The following is a 22,905-nucleotide window of genomic DNA, read 5'->3' on the forward strand; positions in this document are numbered from 1 at the left end:
GGTGTCAAATATGCTCTGTGTAGGATATAGAATTGTATATTTTTGAAGCGCGCATTTCGGGACACCTTCTTGGGGTGTTCGAGAGCTCTTTCCCATTCCTTTTTGTGTAGGGAGCGGCCTAGTTCCTCTTTCCAGGTGGCCCTTAGAGTCTCTAGTGGTACATTTCTGAGTTACCTGATAGCTTTATAGAGCCATGTGACCAAGTGTCGTCACACTCCCATATATATTATTGTGTGTATGACTGAATGTATTACTGGTTCCCCGGTCGAGAGGTCATGGTGTTGTCGATAGTTCGCGAGGAGTTGATGGTGGAGTAAGAATTGGCCAGCGGGGAGATCATACCAATTAATTTAAGAGAACATCTGTACAATCGTTTTTTTTTTTTTTACACAACTTAAATTTGTTAACACTTTTCTGTAACACTGGTAACATTCAAGCTTCTAGTAGAATTGTGGAAGTGCTATTTTATGTTAAACAGAGCTCCCAACAAAACGTTGCCAACAATCATATGTACTGAAATGTAGGAACAGCATCCTTCCTCAGCAGCAGCTAAGTACCTCACGGGCAGCCTGATGAATACAGGTCTAGAACAGCTCTGGAACACCCCAACAAACCACACAACATTAAAAAAATTGGTTAAAAAAATCTGTGAAATTACAATCATGGTTGCAAGACAAAGAAGCCTTCTCGAAAAGAACACATGGCTGGCTGACCCTCAATTCGTATACAACTAAAGCACAACAGCGCTACCTGGCCGAGGGATACTCCAAAAGTGTAAAGATGTGCTTTTTAAGGCACAGGTTGGGCCTGCTACCTTGTACTCAAAATCTCCCACGCTGGCTCAAAATCAAAGCTGACCCCCTGTGTCGGCTATGCGGCTTGGCACAAGAGGACATGCTGCATTTGATATGCTCTTGTGAAAAATTACGGGACGAACGGAAACGCTGGCTAAAGCATCATTTCAATCGACAAGGGATCCGTACAAGAAGGACGGCGGTCCTTGCTTGCTTTCATCCTAATGACCCTGGCTTGAATTGCAGCTTTGTAAAATTTCGGAGGGCAGTTGAAAAGAAGATGCCAAAAAACCTAACCCACAACTGTCCCAGTTCAACCGATTTGACATCACTCTGCTGACTGTTTTACCGACTTCATGAGCTCATGACACTGAGCAATACCTTACAAATACGAAGTCCAAATACTCCTTTTTAAATTTCATTGAATGTGAACATTTTAACTCCTAATTCTTTTAAAACTGCAGTTTTATCTTCTTTGTTCTTAATCCATTTTTATATTGCAATGGTTTTAAGTAACTATGCCAAATAAAGATTACTTACTTACTTACTGAAATGAGTATGAGAGATACTCGGAAGGGATTAATTTGTGCTTAATATTTCAGAACATAGTACAGCATCCTTTTACTGGAAATTATATAGTGAATATAAATCCCAGGAATGACAACGCATTTAAAAGAGTGACAGTAGCAAACTATATAAATATGGTAGTATCCTAAAAGGAGGAAAACATGTATTAATTTAAGACAACCACATAGAAGCGCTGAGTACAACCTGAGGATTGCTAAAACCAAAAAGGAAGAGAATGTGCTGTTTTTGCAAGCAAAAAGAGACCCTTGCATTCAGTATCAATGTGTAAAAAATAAAATGCCAGCACAGAATCAAACAATTGCAGCACAAAATGAGGATTATGCTCCAGAAAAACAATCTGATAAAATGTATGTATTCTAGTTACAAGTGTGAACCGAATTGCAATATTCAAAGTATGTTAAGCTTGTGAAAAGAAATTGCTCCGTTCATAAATTATACATTTTTATACCAAATGTAACTTGAAATAAAAACCCACACACACACCCTACACATATATACGTTTTTGTTACCGACACACGCTGCACCACTCTATATTCTGCTGGTATGTCGAAAAAGTGCTCTGTAAAACGCTTGAAAGGTGAAAGCAGGAATGTTTTTAAAAAGTTTAAACCACTGGCAAACGATCGGAGAAGTATTCCAATAAATTGTTTTCCACCCACTGTGCTTCTCTAGACAGAATATGGGGCTCAATCTTCAATACCACTTAAGTATAACCAAATATAAAATTTACCAAAGTGTGGACACAACCACTTGTGTCATGCACACTCCTTGTGAATCCTACACACACTTAAAGGTGCACACACGCAATATCTATGTTCTACATGGATGGGCAAATGACCCAGTTTACAGGAGACTGGCAGAACAAATTTAAATATTGTCGAGGTTGGGGCGTAGCCAAGCAGCATGGCCGACAGGACGTGAGCTCCGCCGACTCCCGGCCAACGGACCCTGCAATCCTGCTAATTCATCCTGTCTGGACTCCTATGGTGCGGAAGGATTAGTTACTTACCTGTAATCCTAGTTCTCTTCCAGGGGTATCCTCATCAAAGTCATAAGCATTAGAATATTCCCGCCCATGCGCGGGACCCCGGAAACACTATATTATATGTGCCCCACATATATATACATATATATATATATATATATATATATATATATATATATATATATATATATATATATATATATATATATATATACATATATATATAAAAACATGCAATAGCAGCCAAATCACATCAGAGCTGAAATATGCTGTGAAGAATTTCCACCATACATGAATAATATGCATTAGAAACATGAGAAACAACACCAAAGATTGTTTAGAAACTGTTTTAATGCTTAGGCAGCAGTAGAAATTCTTATAACTCACTGAAAGCATAGAAAGCTCCCAGGTTGCATTGCAAACACACAGTCTAAAAAGACTGAAAAGCTAACCTGTAGCTGTATACAAAAAACTGACACCGTGCCTTTAAGGCACCCATGACCCCCGGTATCCCATCATGCCTCAGGGGTGACAGTTAGGTCAGTTGTTCTTTTCGGAGACTGAAATAAACCCAGTAACATAATAGGTTAACAATATCTCCTTATTAAAGAGTATCCTTTGCCCGGGGAGGCGGGAGGGTTGCTTATGACTTTGATGAGGATACCCCTGGAAGAGAACTAGGATTACAGGTAAGTAACTAATCCTTCTCTTCCAGGGGATCCTCATCAATAGTCATAAGCATTAGAATAGAATAGCGAGCCTCTCCTCATCCTTGCGGGCAAAGGAACGATAAGACAGCAATCTTATCAACAAGCCTGAGCAGGCTATAGGCTACCCAAACAGATTTCTCAAGGAGGCTTGCCCTACTTGAGTATCGGCCCTGGAATCAGATTCGAGACAGTAATGTCTAGTAAAGGTATGAACCGATTTCCAGGTTGCAGCCTTGCATATTTCTGACATTGGAATGTCATGTAAGAAAGCTACTGTAGCGGCTTTCCCTCTAGTGGAATGCGCTTTGGGTGACACCAATAAAGGCTTGCCTGCAAGCTGATAGGCCAATTTAGTGGAAGAGACAATCCATCTGGAGATGGACCTCTTGGCCCCTGGAAAGCCCGTTCTCATTGAACCATAGTTCACAAACAGTTGATCTGTTTTCCTGATCCCTTTAGTCTTTTCCAAATAGAACTTGAGCACTCTTTTAAGATCCAAAGAGTGCAGTAACCGCTCGGCTGGGGTCGTAGGATTTGGAAAAAACGAAGGGAGGGAAATGAACTGATTTATATGAAAATCAGAAACCACTTTAGGCAAGAAAGATGGATGAGCCCTCAAGACTACTCAATTGTGGTGGAAAACAGTATATGGTTCCTTCGCACAGAGCGCTTGTATCTCGCTCACTCTGCGCGCTGAGGTAATCGCCACCAAAAAAGCCGCCTTCCAAGAGAGATGTTGCAAGGAGGCCTTATGGATGGGCTCGAAAGGAGGTGACATTAACCTGGATAGAACGAGGTTCAATTCCCAAGGAGGAGAAGGATTTCGCACAGGGGGATACACTTTCTTCAACCCCTGGAGGAAGTCCTTAACCACCGGAACCTGAAAGAAAGAAATCTGATCTGGTGATTTCCTGTATGCTACTATGGCTGACAAATGCACTCTAATGGAAGCATATTTCAAACCAGAAGTTGCAAAGGAAAGGAGGTATGGCAGAATTACCTCCTCCTGCCCTTTAGTCGGATCTAAGTGATGATCCCTACACCATATGTAGAAACTTTTCCACTTGAACGCATAAGACGCTCTAGTGGAAGGTCTCTTAGCCTCCTTTAAAATGTCCATACATTCGGAAGGCAGATTCAAATGTCCATATTGCAGGACCTCAGGTGCCATGCTGTCAGGTTCAGTGATGAGAGGTTGGGACGTAGTATCCTCCCGTTCATCTTGCTCAACAGGTCCGGTTTGCAAGGAAGTCGTCTGTGTGGACACACAGACAGATGCAGTAGGTCCGGGTACCACCACTGTCATGGCCAATCCGGAGCTATCAAGATCATTTCCATGTCCGACCTGAGGAGCTTGGAAACTACCTTCGGAATCAGAGGCAGGGGAGGAAACGCGTAGGCAAAAGTTCCCGACCAATCCATCAGGAGAGCGTTCCCCCTGCGTCCCTGGCCGGTGGAACCTGGACGCGAAGGCGTGGCATTTTGCATTTTCTTAGTCCACAAACAAGTCTATGGCTGGACGCCCCCAACAACGAAAAAGCTCTTCTACCACTTCGTCGTTGAGCACCCAGTCTGGCTGATCTTCGAAGTGCCTGCTGAGTGCGTCTGCTTTGATGTTTAACTCGCCTGGAAGGTGCACCGCCACCACTGACAGGTTTCGAGAGAGAAGCCAGTGCCAGATGGTTTGAGCCTCCCGGGAGAGAGGGCGAGATCGTGTGCCTCCTTGTTTGTTCAGATAGAACATGGTGGTTGTATTGTCTGTCTGAACGAAGATTAAATTGGACTCGATCGCTGGAAGAAAAGCTTTGAGAGCTAGAAACACCGCTCTGAGCTCCAGCATGTTTATGTGGTACGTCTGCTCCTGTGCAGACCACTGACCCTGAATCTGAAGGGGACCCATGTGCGCTCCCCAGCCTTGTAGAGAGGCATCTGTTACTATAGACTGGGTGGGCAGTGGCTGATGAAAAGGTACTCCCACCAGCACATTCCTCGTCCGAGTCCACCATTTGATGGCATCCTTCGCTGTTTGGGAAAGAGTGATACGATCTTCCCAACGCCCTGTCACCTGGTCCCACTGGTCTTCGAGAGCCTGTTGTAGAGGGCGCATTCTCAGCCTGGCGTTCGGGATGAGAAAAATGCAGGACGCCATGGAACCCAGCAGGGAGGCTACCTGTCGGACTGTTGGAAGCCGAGACTCCAATAGAATCCCGCACTTCTGCCTCATGGAAAAAAGCCTCTCCTCCGAAGGAAACGCTTTTCCCAATTTTGTGTCCAGAACGGAGCCTAGGTAGTGGATGGACTGTGTCGGCCGCTGGACTGACTTCTCCAGGTTCACATGGAGACCGAGCCTGTGCAACTGGTGTAGGCAAAGTTGCAGATCGTGCGTCACCTGAACCGGAGACGGGCCCTTTAGGAGCCAGTCGTCCAGGTATGGGTAAATGAAGAGTCCCTTTTTGTGAAGAAAAGCCGCCACCACTGCCATGCATTTGGTAAAGACTTGTGGTGCGGACTTGAGACCGAAGGGTAGCACCTTGTACTGGTAGTGTTTGCTTCCTACGACAAACCTCAAGTACTTGCGATGCTGAAGAGCAATCGGAATGTGAAAGTATGCATCTTGCAGATCCACCGAACACATCCAATCTCCGGCTTGAAGATGTGGGCATATTTGGTGAAGAGCTAACATGCGGAACCTTTCTCTGACGATGACTTTGTTTAGGAGACGCAGATCTAGTATAGGCCTGAACTTGTCCTCCTGATCTTTTTTGGGGACAAGAAAGTATCTTGAGTAGACTCCCTTTCCTCTTTGAGAGGGAGGAACTTCCTCTATAGCTCTTTTTTGTAGTAGGACTGACACTTCTCTGCGGAGCAAGCTCAGCTGATGAGGGCAAGAGGTCTTTGGAGGAATGTTTTTCGGGAGCGCACGGAAACATAGCCTGTATCCATTGCGCAGTATATTCAGCACCCACTGATCTTTTGTGATGCTGACCCACTCTGTCAGGTGTTGTGAAGCACTTCCTCCCACTGGAGTGGGCAACGGCGCCAGAGGAAGCCACTGATCAAGCCTTTCCTCCTCTCGTGGTGGTAGAGGACTGCTGGTGACCTCCTCTACCTCTGTTGGATTTGCCTCGGAACTGGGATTTTCCTTGGTTCTTATTCTGGGACCACTGAGGGGTTTGAACCCTCTGTTGAGCCCCTCTCCCTCTGTTGGTCTTAAAGCGGCGTTTGAATTCTTTTTTCTTCTCCAAACCCACCGCTTTTACCGTATCCAGTTCAGTCTTCATACGGGTCATCTCTTCGTCCGCATGTTCCCCGAAGAGAGAGGAACCCGAAAAAGGGAGATTGAGGATGCGATGCTGAGTATCCGGCTTCAGCCCTGTGAGGCGCACCAAGCCGACCTCCTGGCACAAACCCCATGTGAGTAGGAATGTGCCGCAAGCACTGCACCGTCCGCTGCTGTGCTTATCAACTGGTTCGCCACCAGACATCCTTCTGTCACAGTTTCTTCGAAGTCCTTCTGGTCTTCCTTTGGCAGTTAGGACTTGAACCTCTCCATGGAGTCCCATTAGGCTCTGTCGTATCTACCCAGCAGTGCGTCCGCACTGGAGACCTTCAGCGTGGAGGCAGCTGAATTGAAAACTTTGCGACCCCACGAATCCTGAGATTTGCTGTCCTTATCTGGTGGGACTGAAGAGGAAGCAGCAACTGCATGCGTCTTCCTCGCCGCTGCCACAATCACAGAGTCTGCTGGAGGGTCAGATTTTACAAAAACTGGGTCAGAAGACGCCGGCTTGTATTTCTTCTGTATGCGGGTTGGCACCGCTCTGATGGCTGCTGGGGTTAGGAAAACGTCCTTGACCGGATCCATAATCCCCGGGACTAAAGGCAGCAATGGACGAGAGATAGATTTTTTGTGCAAAGTTTCAAAAAACACTGTCGTAGTAACCTGGGGGACAGACATTTCAATGCTCAGTTTCTGAGCTCCTCTTTGCAAGACATCCAGATAAGTGCCGATGTAATCCACTGGAGAGGATCTGGAAGTAGGACTGTCCGTCAACGTGGGAGAGTAATCCCTCTTAGAAGACCTGGTCGAAGAGGTAGAGGAAGTAGACGGAGTTCTTCGATGTCTACGGTGAGCACCGTGCCTCCTCTCTCGTGATCTTCTTGGATGCTCTTCTTTTCTAGGAGAGCGAGATCTGACCGGATCCTGTCTTCTTGGTGAACGAGATCTGACAGGATCTTCTCTGGGAGATCGGGATCTTACCGGATTTTCCCTTCTGGGAGAGTGAGATTCGGTCGGTCTTCTCACAGGTGATTTTGCTTGGCGCCTGGGAGGACTACGCCTGTCCCCTTCATCTACCAGTCTCTGGAGAGGAGATCTGTGCTGCGGACTGACATACTCTTGCATCCGTCTGGTAGCCCCTGACTCTCGCCAATGGTCCAAAGATTTGTACCATCTGGGTGATAGTCTGACCTCCGCAGCCAAAGGATCTGGCTGACGCACAGGAGACCTGGGGACAGGACTTCTGGACCTTGAAGATGTTGTTGAGGAGCCAGAAGACTGCGAAGTAGAATGACGAGAAGCTGACTCCGTTACCATGATTACAGAGTTTCTTGACGACGATCGAGCCCTTTCTGAAGGCCTCGACGTCGAGCGTTCCAGCGTCGTATGTTTTTCTACCAATGTCGAACGCCTCTGGGGAGTTGGCGGGTCCAACAATCTCGACTTCGAATGCCTCGACGGCGATCGATGCGAGGATCTATGGTCTCTCGGCATCGAACGGTGATGACCAGCCGTCGACGGAGCCCTATCTCTCGACGTCGAATGGCGATGACCAGCCGTCGGGGGAGCCTTCTCTCTCGACATCGAACGGTGATGACCATCCGTCGGCGGAGCCTTTCCTCTCGACGTCGAACGGCGATGACCAGCCGTCGACGGAGCCCTCTGTCTCGACGTCGAATGTCTGTGCGACGACGGCGGAGGGGTATTGGTCACCCTCGACGCAGAGCGTCGACGAAACGCCGACAGAGACTGCTTCCTTGACGCCGACCGATGTTTTTCTGTCGACGGCAGAGGGGTCTTGGTCCTCGACGCCGAACGTCGTTTCTTAGACGACGGCGGAGGGGTCACACTTCTCGACGCCGGTCGACGTTTGGATGACGACGGCGGAGGAGTGACCTCCCTCGACGCCGATCGTCGCCAGGTTGACGACGGCGGAGGGGCCTTGGATCTCGACGCCGACCGTCGCCCGGTTGACGGCGGCGGAGTTACCTTCCTCGACGCCGATCGTCGCCCGGTTGACGATGGCGGAGGGGATTTCGAAGACGGAGCTGGATCCTTCGACGTCGTCGACGTACCTGTTCTTTTTTTGGACGGCGAGCCCGCCGTCGACGGTAGATTTCAAGGCAAACGATCCATCGGTGGTTCTTTCCTCAGCGCCAAGCCTGATGCTGAAGCCGAAGGGTGGGAAGACTTCTCTTTTGAAGATGTTCTAGCCTTCTTGGAACCCTTCTTCACCGGAGACCTTCCTCTGGATGACCTATGAGCCAGGCCATAGATTCGAATTCTTTCCCTGTCTTTAAGAGTTCTTCCTGACAGGTGCTTGCAGTGAGGACAGGTGCTTGGATCATGTTCTTCAGGCAGACACAGGATACAAACATCGTGATTGTCTGATTTTGCCTTCTTGTTTCCACAAGAAGGACATTTGTCAAAAAGTGAAGGCATTCTCAGCTGAAAATGCTCACCAAACTGGCTTAAAAAGACAGTTTCTTACTTGACTAGATGTAAAATGTCAAAGTAAGTAGAAAAAGTTGTTCAAAAAGAAGTAATTTTCTGTCAGAAAACAGAAATTAGTGGAGCTGTGTAACCAGGATCCTTCCTGAAGGAGCCGGAAAGAACAACTGACCTAACTGTCACCCCTGAGGCATGATGGGATACCGGGGGTCATGGGTGCCTTAAAGGCACGGTGTCAGTTTTTTGTATACAGCTACAGGTTAGCTTTTCAGTCTTTTTAGACTGTGTGTTTGCAATGCAGCCTCGGAGCTTTCTATGCTTTCAGTGAGTTATAAGAATTTCTACTGCTGCCTAAGCATTAAAACAGTTTCTAAACAATCTTTGGTGTTGTTTCTCATGTTTCTAATGCATATTATTCATGTATGGTGGAAATTCTTCACAGCATATTTCAGCTCTGATGTGATTTGGCTGCTATTGCATGTTTTTATATATATATGTATATATATGTGGGGCACATATAATATAGTGTTTCCGGGGTCCCGCGCATGGGCGGGAATATTCTAATGCTTATGACTATTGATGAGGATCCCCTGGAAGAGAATCGTGGGTCACATGAACCCCTTATGCCTGGGGCTAACTTATCTGGCGAATTAAGGCGGGCCACCGCAAGTGAAGCCGACTAAACCGCCTGAGCTGTGGCGCCCCGGACCTCGGACTACGCAAGGCGGGGGTCTGAGGGCAGGGGAGCCTGGAGTTCGGGAGCCGGCATCGGTCTGGAGGCACTGCGTCCCGCAGCGGCGCCATTCGGACGACGGAGCCCGCTGCCAGCTGGGGCTTTGACTTGTGGAGGACTGTGGGGGTGCCTGCTTGGGCTGGCGGAGGCCCGCGCTGTTGGTGCCGCTGCTGTGGCTGGTGTGGTGGGCGCAGCGGCTGGCCCTTCCTGCCTGTGCCTCTGCCTGGCGAGCGGAGCATCGCCGCTGTAGACGCTGCCCGGCTGGGAGGGCACCAGACGGTTGGAGAGTGCCCGTGGGTCTCCGACGGGCCCTGGTGAGGGGGATCGGGAGCGGCCCGCTGCTGGGAGGAGCCCCGGACTGCGGCCTACGCGACTGAGGAGGCGGCGCCCCGGACCCTGGTGGGAGCGGCCCTCGGGGCCGGCGGAGAGTGTCGGTTGGGCCCGGTGGGGGGCCCGCTGTCCAATGGCATCCTGAAACAGCACAATACTGACGCCCGTAGGCCTCCAGCCAGGGAGGCGATCGGGTGATCGCGCGCGCCGGCCGGCACTAGTAGGGGGAAACGGCCCGCGCTGCCCAAATTCGTCGACAGGACCGAGTGGTCCGGGGGCCTGCAACGCCTGGGGGCCGACTGCCGGCAGGGCCGATTGTGCGGTGCCGGCCCTGCCAAAAGAACTGGTGGCCTACGTCCCTTGTGGTGTGGCCTTCGGTGGCCCGATTCTTCCAAGACAGAAACACTGCGGAGGTCCTGGGGGCCATTGGTTGACACGGCACCCCCGAGGATTTGGCGACGCTGGGGAGCCGGCCTCCTCTCCCATGGTCTCCCTGCAGCACTCGCCCCAAGTATTGAACATTGAAGGGAGAGACCCAGGGTGCTGCGCCGGACGGGTACGCTTGCGGCCCTCTTGGTGAGCCAGACACGTCCCTGGGAGTCGGGCCGCCCTTGTGGTGGGCCAGAGGTACAGGAGGGGCCTTGCGAACTTCACTGTCAGCCGCAGCGACCTAGTGAACGGAAGCGGACTGTCGGCGCCTAGGGGTGCTGCCCTTGGGGAGCCTAGACTGACAGGGCAGTCCCATTGTGGGGCGGATCCACCATCACTGAGGCACCGAGTGAGAACCGGGAATTTTGTGGCCCACCTGCGTCCTTACGCCGCATCCTCCCCCCGACTTCGAGGTGTTTGGAGTTTGGCGTGACGGCGGGCAGTAGGTCTTGATCCTTTGGTGCAGACGCAGAGAGCGGAGACAGGCACTCCTCCGATATTGGGCGCCCCCTGCCGGCTGCAGATACCTGGCGGAGGTGTAGGGATCGGTTACCGAGTGGAGCTGCAGAGTGCATTCAGGGCTTGTGGTCGTGAACTGTAATGAAAGAGAGCAGGCGATACAGGGTGGAGTCCCTGCTACCCCTCGGAGAGCCGATAAGGACACGTGGGGCGCTGGCAATGCGCAAGGACAGGATGTCTAGCTCCACGCAGCCCAACACGATAACGCAGTACACCACCCAGCGAATCACGAGACAGTCGGCCCAGGAGGAGGGGGCGGAGGCCCCAGAGGAGCCCTCCCGGGCGGAGTTGCTAAAGGCGATCCAGGGCTCCCACTCTGCACTGGAATGCCAAATAGAAACGGTGTCAATAGATGTCAACCTGTTGAGGACTGACCTGCGGAAGGTGGCAGATAAAGTCTCCGATGCAGAGGGAAATATAGAACAGTTGCAAGGCGAGGTGGCCTCCCTCAAGAAGACGGTCTCACAATTAACAGCCATGACGGGAGCCCTGGAACGGAGAGCGGAGGGGAGAGCGCGCCGCAGTAACATAAGGGTCCTTGGTGTGCCAGAGCGAGCGGTGGCGGGTAACGCAGAGCGCTTCCTCGAGAACTGGATTCGTACACAGTTGTGCCAGAGGGGTCTGTCGGAGGTCTTTGTGATTGAAAGGGCCCACCGAGCACTGGTTCCACCGTGGCGGCCGGGGGCTCCGCCACGGGCACTCATTGCCAAAATTCTAAATTATCGTGACAGAGACTGTATTCTGCGGGCGGCAAGGGAGACAGCGAACCTCACCTTTGAAAACACCAGGATCTCTATTTATCCGGACTATACCCAGCAAGTCCAAGAGCAACAGAAGTCCTTTCTGGGAGTCAAGCAGAAACTCCGGGAGATGCACCTACAATACATGCTGCTATACCCGGCCAAACTCAAGGTGCTGTTTCAGGGGAAGGTTCACTTCTTTGATTTTCCGGGAGAGGTCTGGGAATAGCTGGAGATCAGGGGAGACGACCTCCCGCCCAGCGAACGCGGAGGACCCCGCGAGAAGTGTGGAACTCGACCGTCACAGAGACGCACCAACAGGCGACGACGCCGCTCCGAGGCCGCGGAGAGTGAGGAGCGCCGCAGAGTCACGGTGGGGGACGATGGGGCCCTACATCTGGCACTGTCTGAAGCTGGAGACGGGTTGGGGCCTTTGAAGCCTCATGAGCCCGAAGACATACTGGTCCCGGATACATTGCAGGTCACGGCGGAGGACATGCCACTTACCGCTCCGGTGATCCCAGAGACTGAGGGGATCGGGACACCCGAGGCGGCGGGTCTTCGTGAAGGGACCTATGGGTTGAGTGTGATGCATGTTTGGCATATGGCGGGTCCTCGGACCGCGTTGGGTCCGCTCCAGTGTGCAGTGTCCGTGTGACATACCATTTATAGGGGGCTTCTTCTTTATGAGTAGTGTATAAATGAAGGGGGGAGAGTGAGTATGGACAGGGGGATGAGTGAGCATGGACTTGGGCCGCCTAGTCAAGCCCGGTATTCTTACATTGCCAATGGGTCTGGGGGGGAGTCGGGGTGGGGGGGGAAGTTTTTTATTGTTTCTTGAGTGAGTTTGCCTCGTTGGGCGAATGGGGTGGCTGTGCACGTCCTGGCACAAGCAGGGTAAGGGCATATTGGCATGTATGGTTGTTGCTGATAACTTGCTCGTGGGAGGGGGTGGGGGGACTGTTTGAAGGGGACGTTAAGGGGGAATGTTTAAGGCATCATTTGTATTACAAGTCGGGCACTGGAGGGGACCTACTCTGTGAACAGACGGATGCGGCAGGGTGGATTCTATTGGAAATCATGGGGTATAAGTTTTTGAGCTGGAACGTGAGGGGGCTAGGCACATGCACTAAACGAAACAGAGTCCTCTCCTTCCTTCGAAGACACAAAATATCCATTGCTTGCTGTAACCTTATGGGTTCACAAGGAGGGAAGGAGCCAACACTGAAGTGCGGTTTATCAGATTTATTAAATGGTTTCTACAGAGTCAAAAGGCTGTCTGATTCACAATTTATATCCACAGGGCAGAGGTCCTCGCGGGAGGGGGTTGGCCTTCGTTCTAGGGCTGGTGTAGTCCTCCTCTTCGGCCCGTCTCGCCCGAACCCAAAACAAAAGGAAAAGAAACGTGGCCGTTGCACAGCTCGATAACACATAGGGATTGGGAAATGGAAGTGAGGGTAACACTAGTGAGGAGGCAAAAGACCGTCACCAGATGCCGGAGAGATAAACCTGAAAAGTGCAGGGTGCTGTGCTCAATAGCTCAAGTGCTCGGTCAAGTTCCTCCCTCCTCCCTCGGTTACCCGGTTCCTGCCCGGTTGAAACTTAGTAAGGTACGCAAGCGTTCCCGTACCTGGTGTAGCCACGCGTCTCCTGCGCGTGGCTGGGCGATGCGTGGGGACGTTGCCCTCCTGGCTTCTCCTGGGACAATGCATCCGGGTCGTCCTCTCGGTCCAGAGCTCGAATACCGGCTTCCCCGACTTCAGCTTCTCCTTGGGCCGTTGCTCCACGGGCGGATCTCCCTTCTCCGGCGTCCTCCACGTCCAGTCCTCGGAGGTGGTTGGCTTCTCTTCGGCTTTGGTTCTCCTCCTCCAACTCGCGCCGCGCCGTCAACCACTCCGCGTCTTCCGGGTCGGCCTGTGTCCTCCCTGTGCGCGAACCTGATAGGCTTGCGGATTCCGCCGTCACAGGGGTGGAGTTCCAGTCAGGGAAGTCCAGGCCGTCCTTAAAGGGCCCGGACCAGTCCTGCAAGCGAGATCGAGAGTCCGTTACAGGGCAGGTCTTGACCCCGTGACACCTGCTTATAGGAGACCCACCTGGTGGATGACGGGGCACAGAAGTTGGGGAACAAATTGCGTGGACATCTGTTCCATGCGTCCTTCTCTACATATGCCATATGCCAGGGGGGTTCTGGTGTGGGTGGCGCCTGGGGTACCGTTCGCTGTCCAGTATATGGAAGCGGACATTCATGGTCGATACCTGCGCCTTAGGGCCAAGCTCGATGGCAGGGAAATAGTTATATTAAATTCTTACGCACCCAAAACTGATGACCCGACATTCTTTGGGACTTTGCAGAACGCCTTGATTCACGACCTGGAGACCCCGATACTTTGGTTTGGAGACTTTAACTGTATTCTTGACCCAGTGCTAGATAGATACCCACCCGGGAGGGCACGAAACCCCGTATGACTGCACAGCTTAAGGAGGTCATGGAAAACATGGGGGCGGTGGACGTTTGGTGCCTCAGGCACCCGGCACAGAAGGTCTACACCTGCTTCTCACTCACACACAATAGATACAGTTGCTTAGATAGAGTCTTAGTGGCAAATGCCGAGCTTAGCATGACAGTGGATGTAACGCACCAGGCCCGTTTTTTATCAGACCATTCTCCAGTAGCTTGCGTGGTTCAATGGGGGTCCCCGGTTGTCCACCCCCGTACTTGGAGGCTCCCAGTGGATATCCTCCGAGACCAAGTGGGAAAAGGGCACGTGGAGAAAGCCATTGGGGACTATGTAGACCTCAATTGGGGGGAGTGTAGCGTGTCCTTGGCCACCAAGTGGGAGGCCCTGAAGGCGGTAGTAAGAGGCGCTTGGATAGGGCTCACCTATGGCGTCCGGAAACATCTCCTCCAAGATCTCCAGAAGGCGGAAGATACCCTCCTGCAGGCCCAACATGTAGTGGACCCTAGCGAACTCCAGAGGTTAGAGGAACAGGCCGCCCGGGCGCGGCTACATGACTTCTTAGATAGGCTCGACAAGTACACCCTGGGCCAATATAGACAGCGCCTCCTCAGGGAGGGCGATAAGTCAGGGCGGCTACTGGCTTGGATTCTGAGAAGGGAGCAGACCCGCGAGCGTATTGTCGCCCTCCGGGACCGGAACCGGGAGGTGGTCTACTCAGAGCAGGCCCTCCTTGGGGTTCTCCACTCCCATTTACGGCAAGTATACGCGGCGGACTCGGATATTTCCGAGGCCTCTTATCTCCCCTATTTGCAGGGGTTGCCTGTGTCGACCCTTTCGGATTCGGACTGGGAGGAGCTGGACGCAGGCCTGACATTGATTGAGGTCCATGGGTCACTGGCCCGATTGCCGCGTGCAAAATCGCCGGGGAGCGACGGGTTCCCCCCGGACTTTTACCATGAATTCCGGGATAATTTAGCTACGCTCCTTTTGCAGGTCTACCTTGAGGCGTTCGAAAGAGGAGATCTCCCACAGAGCATAGCTGAGGGGGAAATCGGCATGATCCTTAAACCTGGGGGGACAAGCATGACCCCTCCTCCTATCGGCCGATTACCATGATCAACTTGGATGTCAAAATTCTCACTAAACTGTTGGCCACCCGGCTTGCACCCCATATGGAGCACTTAGTGCACCAAGACCAATGCGGGTTTATCCCCGGGCGAAACACGACTATGAATCTGAGACGGTTGAATCACATTCAACACGAGGTGCATGGCAAGGAAGAGCAGACGGTCTTGGTCTCAATTGATCTCGCCAAGGCGTTCGATACGGTCGACTGGGGCTACCTGCAGGAGGTCCTTCGGACAATGGGCTTTGGGCCCAACTTCGCTCGTTGGGTTTGGATCTTATACAGCTCCCCTTGTGCTCTGGTGCGTATGGGAGGTGCGAGATCGGAGGAGTGGCCGCTGGGTGGGGGCACGAGATAGGGGTGCCCCCTCACGCCGCTACTCTTTGCCCTAGCTATAGAGCCATTTGCTGTCCAGATTCGTACTGAGCTGCGGCAATGGGGCATCCAGGTGGGGGACACGTGCAATGTCCTGTTGTTATATGCGGATGACGCCTTGTTTTATTTGACAACCCCAAGAGAGGCGCTCCCGAGGTTGCTACATCTCCTGGATCGTTTTGGTGAGGTGTCGGGCTTGCGGCTTAATCGTAATAAGTCCCTAATTTTCCGCTCTCCGGCTTTGACATGGTGCCTCTAGAGGACTTACCAGAGCTTGAGTTACGTTGGGAACGGACCAGTTTCCGATACCTAGGCATTCATGTGACCTCGACAGAGGAACAGTCCCTCGCCCGTAACGTGGATAGGGTGCTTACGTCTCTCCGGCAATCCATATCATTCTGGAACACCCTACCGCTATCCCTAATGGGGCGACTGGCCATCGCTAAAATGGTGATGCTGCCAAGGACACTGTATGTCCTTCAGAACTCGTTGTGCCCTCTTCCGTCTAGGGTTTTTCGAACCCTTAACACGCTGCTCACATCCCTGCTTTGGGCGGGGCGACGCAGCAGAGTGGCCCTTAGTACCGTTGTGCGCTCCTTTGAGGAGGGAGGATTGGAAGCCCCGCGCTTCGATCTATACTATTACGCTGCGCAGCTCCTTCTTTTATATTTTCCAAATTTGAAAAATAAAGTTTAAAAATATATATATATATATATATATATATATATATTGTCGAGGTCAGTAGGCTTCTCTCAAGAAGGTAATAGGTAAAAAAGCTTGCCTTGCTATTACAATCAATTTGCTGCTATCACTATCAGTATTTGAAAGGAAAGGCCTCTATTGTATGGTCACCCCCAAAGTTGTAGACTGCTGGTTTTTAGACTCAGAACGCACCAAGGCCTGCTAACCAGACCTTAGGGATTGTGCTCTGACCTTAAACTGTGTATGGTTGATTGGCTTATACCCAATTGGCATAGGCTAACTTATTTGTAACTCCCTAGTATATGGTACTCGGTTACCTAGGGCCTACGTCATCCCAGCGACTGCTTTACTGATTGTGCCACCCTGGGATTGACAAGAGTTAAACATGGCTCCTAGCCTGTCACTACAGACTGGAAGGGCAGTTTTCAACTGCTAACTCAACTTTGCCATTTAAAGTCAAGGCAAAGCCAAGTCTTCCCTTTTTGATTTACACAAGTCACCCCTAAAGTGGAACATTTGTTTTACATGCATGTTTCAACAGTAAATACCAGTAATTGTTGTTTTTGCTGTGTAAAAGGCCAGTAGCACCTTTGGCGAGTGCTGAACTGCAGGCTGATATAGCAGTCCTGCTAACAATTGACTTGGACTATTTCAGTTGATACTGTAAGGTATCAAACAATAATTTACATTAAACATGAACTGATGCCCAAGTCGAAGTTAATGTAATTTGTTGAAGTGTGCAACTTTGCCACTTGTGTTACACTAAATCCCCTGTCCATTCATGACTGCACATGGGGTTTCTCCTGGAGACTGGTTTCTCCCCTACTGGGAAGATGTGCAAATGACTCCCGGGAAAGACAATAGCAGCTTGTGTGGGAGAGAGGTGTTAGGTCTCCCTGGCAGGAAGTCACACAGGTGTTGGCCCAAAAGGCGCGTTTCAAAGGTTAAGCCACGTTTTAAATGGGGAATACTTGGAAGATGGGCTGCTCTATTGTTGAGGTGGACAGGCTGGCACTTGGTAAGGAGAAACCAGCTGCCAACCCGGTTTCCTAGGGGCAGGTAGCCACCTTAGTAGTCAAACCTCTTAATTAGGCTAGGGAGCTCTGGGCTCCAAGAGAGGGGTTCTGGCAATTTGGAAGTTTGCAGAATGGTGCATCCTGGGATAGCTAGGTGCCATACTTTGCTGGTAGTGGTCATCAGAATGGAGATAATCTGGTAGCTCACCGGCTACCAACCGCATTCTGCCCGAGGACCTTTTCTGAGCACAAAAAGAGCACCCCTGGCACCCAGAACGTAGATCAGATAGACTGGATAAGAGGACTGAAGAAATAATGCCCTGCTGCACCAAGGAACCAGCAAAGAGAAGCTGTACCAGCTGAACCTGGTGGCTAGCAAAGGAGAAGGGAGTCATGCTCATGGAGAAGTCGTCTCCAGAGCCCAGCCGAAGCAAGAGGCACCAAAGGTGAGTTGGCTGACCTACTGTTTGCAGCACAGGGCCTCAACAGCTGATGAAGCCTCCTGGGGCTCGTTGGTAGCCCAAATCTTCAAGATGCCGTTTCTCAGCCATGCAGTTACAGAGACAGGGATCTGATTCTCAAAGTTGCACCTGCGTCTGCTGGACCCGGAAGAGTCAGAGTGCAGCTTGGTCAGCCAAAAGGCAAGTTATCGTCCAGAAAAGGATTTGGCTGTAACTGCAGTATTGGGCGACTAGTAGCCCAGTGGCGACTGGACCTCTACCAGGACCAAGAAAACTTCAAGGGACGTCTACCCCTGTGGCCAGGACCGCCTCACCAAGTTTTTGGACCGAAATGGAGCCGCAGAAAGACACTCGCCAACTGCATTCCATCTACAGCATCCTTGAGCATCTTCAGCATTTTGTATCCCTTATATTAGGACCATTTCCAAAGGAACCTACAGCAAAAAGGATGAAAGTGGCTGGAACTTCCTGAAGACTGCTTTTCCCTCTGAGGTAACTGATTCAGTGTACCTTGCTGGACCCACTGACTGGCTCCCTGACAGTTTTGGTCGCTTAAAATGACTCAAAGTAACCATGTTGATACTTAGAAACTTCTCAAGAAAAACGTGGGTGTCAAATTTGTTGACTTTGCCAATGCTTGTTTGCAGTTAAGTGAAAAAGTGCATATTACCAAACCTTGTAATGGTTTCTCTGTAACCATCCAATAGATCTTTTTCATTGTAGTGTCTAAAAATACAGTCTATCTTTATAAATTGGTGTCTGATTTCTTGAGTGTCTTGTGCATTTCTTCTTTACTTGTTTTGGTGCAGTTTAAATGCTTTACACTTGCACTTGTTCCTTAGTGTAAGTATTGCTGCTCAGCGCCACAGCTTCCCAGGGCTGAGCTACAAGGTTTAGCAAACGAAAACTACTGGTCTTAAAGGGGCTGGTAAGTGTATTACCAGCTGTGGTCCTACAACCACATCATATAATACACCCCATTTCCTCACATTCCTCTACAGCCTATGTGATCATACTCTCTTTCAGAGTAAGGTGCATGTGATGTGCCCTCCCTACAGCAGACACTTGCTCTGAGTCTCACTCGATGTTACAGAAATGCCTCACACATGACTGTTGTGTGTACTGAGGTGGGGGAACTTCAAACAAAGGCACAGACCCTCTAGAGATCATGCAAGTTATCTTTCTCCCTTCCAGCAAGGGTGAGATAGCTCTGTCCAGAACACTACCTACAACATATAACCTTCAGCTAACACAGATTTCTGCTCTGGAAGCTCAGCCTACAGACTGTCTTACCACTTGAATTAGCCAATTATACATTAGAACGATTGAAGAATGTTGTATGAAATTAACGGAAAGCTGTGCAAAAAAAGTGTGTTGGTGTGTGTGTGTTTGTCTGTGTTTATATAGATTTTTTATCTCTTTTTATTTTATAGAGTTTTATATAGAGCAAACTTGACCCGAATCGGGTATCAGAACGCTTTACATAGCACCAGTAGCATTACATGAGGACATTCATTTTTGTTAGGCATGGGGAGATTAAGTGATTTGCCCAGAATCACAGGATGTTCATTGTCATTACAGAGCTCGAACCTAGTTCCCCAGATTCGAGGTCTACCACCCTAGCCGTTAGGCCGACTCCTCTCCCCAGAATAAAGAATAAAGAATAAACCAGGAGAGAAAGTGGAATACTAAACAGGAGAATCTGAGACGGGCAAATGGGTGCAAATAGCTGGGCAACAAATCTAAGCAAACACAAGGAGATGATGGACGGAGTGCTGAAACTTTTCAGACACTTACCCCCAGTCCCAAATCTGGGTTGAATACATCATCGTTCTTTAGCTCACTTCACCATCCCAGTTCAGACCCAGTCATATGCAAATCAGTCTTGACCCTGCTCCTCATGGGAACAATCCAGCCCAAACTGCCGGTCCTGGTATTCCCTGGACCGGAAACAGGCATAACACCCCTCATCAGCCAGGCTAGCTTGAATCCAGTGGCAAAGTGAGAAAGGGAGCCACGTATGGGCACACCCTGCCCCAGGATGCTTGTTTCCGGTCCAGGAAAGACCTGGATTGGCAGTTTAGGACCAAAATAGGACACTATTGCCATCCTTTGTTGGTAAACTTTGAGACCAACAGCTGTTCATCTACCAGCGTCATCCTGTGCAGTTTTTAAAAAAACACCCAAAAATGTGTTGGAGTTCTAAATTCCTACTTCTCAATGTGCTACCAAGGCTAAGGAGGTTGCTACCAGAGAAAAAGTGACTAATATTGCCTTTTACCAAGATATTGTTTCCATCATTCCCCCTCTTCCGATAATATGTCCTTTCGTCCCTTCAACTGAATGTCCACCCTGTCTCAGTGTAGAACATGTCCTTCCTAATTATTGTGCGATATTGTGCACCCTATTTACGACCGTAAAGGTGACAGCTTGCCCACCACCACCAGTTTTTTATTGCATTGCCTTTTTGTTTAGAACAATATACAGGATAAACTATGGGAAATTTGAAAAAATCACCTGAATCGCAAAAGTTAATTATCATTTGCATTAATTTCTCGAAACTTTGTTTTGCAAGACAAACAAAAAAGACAAAATGTACTTACAATGTCATCCAGTTGTAAACAAACAGAGTCATCATCTCTGCCAAATCTGAGAACCAACACTTTCTCTGCAGTGCTTTTTATGGCTTGGTCTAGTTCGCGCTTGCTTGTCAACTTGGGCAAAAGGAAACTCATGTTGATCAAAACTGCATCCAGAATGCTCTACTGAACCTAAAAAGAAATTAAACATATGAATCTTAATTTAATTTACGAAACGTCAATGCCACAGAAATCAGGTAGAACCTACTATCACCTATTTTAGTGCATGGTCAAACCACACAAAACAAAATCAGGGTTTCGAACAGCAAAGTAGAGCTCAAAATCATAGGCAATATACTGAGGACCTCAATGCAAATGGCCCATGAATCCTGATGGAGCTGGTAAGGGATGTTACTGAGTAGATTAGATGAGGTCTGCTGAATCACCCAGGGACTGTCCTTACTCCAAGACCCCAACCCAAGACATATTAGCTGTTCAAAACTGCTGAAAACCCCAGGCTAAACCGCGTTGTGGAATGGGGTATTACCGGGTTAATTGGACCCAGAATTACTGATTCCCTAAAAAAACTATTTCTTATGGACCACCACGGCCAACCTCATAATGGACACCAATTTCCCCTGACCCTGGAGACACTGGTATTTAGTATCTGTAACTCTGGGGTGGGGTGAACACAACCATTTAGAGTTATGTATTAAATACATCAAGCAGAACCAAGAATGCCCTCAGCAAAGACTGAAATTGTTGGAGAGCAAACACTGACCAAGCCAAGCTATTAAGCATCAGTACTCTGAAAGATTCTTAAGTGTCAATAATCCAAAGCACCAGGCGCAATATAGCCAGCAGCTACGCAAGCATACAACAATCGCAGATAACAGGTATAGCACAGCTCAGTTAGTGGCATGTTCTCTCTCACACACAAATCAGGTGCAGAAAAGATAACCCAAATGCAAGAATCCCTTGCAGGATGCCATGTACATCAGAACAGACATAGCACTGCCATCAACAGTATGTGTTCCTCTCAGAAAATCCATACAACATAGAAGGCCAAGCTTTGACAAACCCAATAAATCTCACTTTGCCAATACTAGCATAGGCTTTGTCAATACTTGTGCATGCGTTGGCAAAGCCAATACCATCAGGCCACCATATTTGAATACTATTTTTTTTGCCTCGTTTAATATAGCTGTTTCTTTAAACCTTTTTTAGTTTTAGAAAACATTACAACAGAAAAACAGCAGGTAGAAGCATGCACTGTGGATGGTACATTACACTTATATCTTGACATTGCAAAAACATTTTCCAATCATACTTGAGCCTCTCACTTCCCCCCAGGGAGGTCAGCACATAGCCTGCAGTCATGTCCCATTTTATGCCCTCAACACAAAGGGGTTTTGTTGTGCCATCTGTGTGTCAACCCGCCTGTCGTCTTTGCTATCACAGTCTGAGGAAGCAGATTCAGAGTCCGGAGCTATGAGCTTGTCACATAAGGCTCACCAGTCAACTAAGTCAACCTGCACCTTATTTTCTCTCCGGCTAAGTTTCATGTGGGCCTGTTCCGCCAACGTCCATTTCGACCCATTTTTGTGTTGGTGAGCAATCTCTGGTGCTCTTTGTCCCGTCCAGGTGATTGCAACCCTACGTCTCGCTAAGACTAGCACCAGCTGTAGACATTTATATGATATCTTTTTGCCTTTTGGTCGCTATATATCACCTAAGAGACTACACTGGGGGGACAGAACTAGGTTTAAATGTGTAGTTCTGGCTATGTCGACTACCACTCGCCTCCAGAACATTGTTTAGCATAGTTATTTTTTAAAAAAAAATCATTTTTACTGGCATTCATGCAAGGTAGTCTGTGTTTTGTACTGGGATGTGATGTGCACTCTCATTATTAGCCCCATGTCTATGGGGCTGTTATGCGCCAGTAATGACAGACACTGGAACGAACGGGGAGGTAGAACTGGGATACACTGTCGTACTTTGCTCCGCTGGGTGTTGGCCGCCTGGGTATTGCATTATGGCATGGTGTTTAGCTAGGGATGCGCAGGTGGGGGGGGGAAGAGTTTGGAGGGCAAGCATTAAGTATAGCATCTATGGCCCACTCAAGGTTGTCAGTCTTGACCCCAACAAGCTCCTAACCCCTCTAAAAATTACCCTGAGTTGACGCAGGGGTTGTGTGCACCACCGGGGAATGGGTAGCCGGGGATTCTGGCGCTAGTTTCCTGTACAAAGGAATGAAGTAGCATGGCCCATGACATAGATATAGGATGTTTACGGGCTCCTTTAACTTCTTCTGATCGGAGTACCTCTTCCTCTGCTGCGCACTATTTCCTGACCGCTCCCACCCATGCCGCTAGAGGGGGACCCCCGGTGCCTTCCAGTGCATAGTTATGCACCGCTTTGCCAGTAGAAGCACTAAGGATGCAAAGAGCATCTCCACTTTCATGCTCCTGCAACGCTTGCAAATGCTGAGAGAGCTGGCCTTCCAGGTGTGTAGGTCTTGTTTAATATAGTTATATCATTTCTAGATAGGCATCTTGTTGAGTATAGACACAATGTGATGGAGAACTTGTAACTCTATTGTTTATTGAATACTACAAGCTAAAA

The 22,905-nt window shown here is 49.5% G+C and overlaps 1 protein-coding gene across 5 annotated transcripts in view; it reads right to left on the reverse strand.

Annotated features, from left to right (window-relative positions):
- TXNL4B (thioredoxin like 4B) overlaps positions 1–22,905 on the reverse strand; it is a 176,331-nt gene that overhangs the window by 88,785 nt on the left and 64,641 nt on the right. For all 5 annotated transcript variants that reach the window (XM_078657769.1, XM_078657766.1, XM_078657768.1 and 2 more), the window contains exon 2: positions 20,302–20,469. In XM_078657769.1, coding sequence (XP_078513895.1) covers positions 20,302–20,433 — 132 coding nt within the window. In that variant the 5' untranslated portion in view covers positions 20,434–20,469. The remainder of the gene's footprint in view (positions 1–20,301; positions 20,470–22,905) is intronic.

This window comes from Lissotriton helveticus, chromosome 8, assembly GCF_964261635.1.
Source record: "Lissotriton helveticus chromosome 8, aLisHel1.1, whole genome shotgun sequence".
NCBI lineage: Eukaryota > Metazoa > Chordata > Amphibia > Caudata > Salamandridae > Lissotriton > Lissotriton helveticus.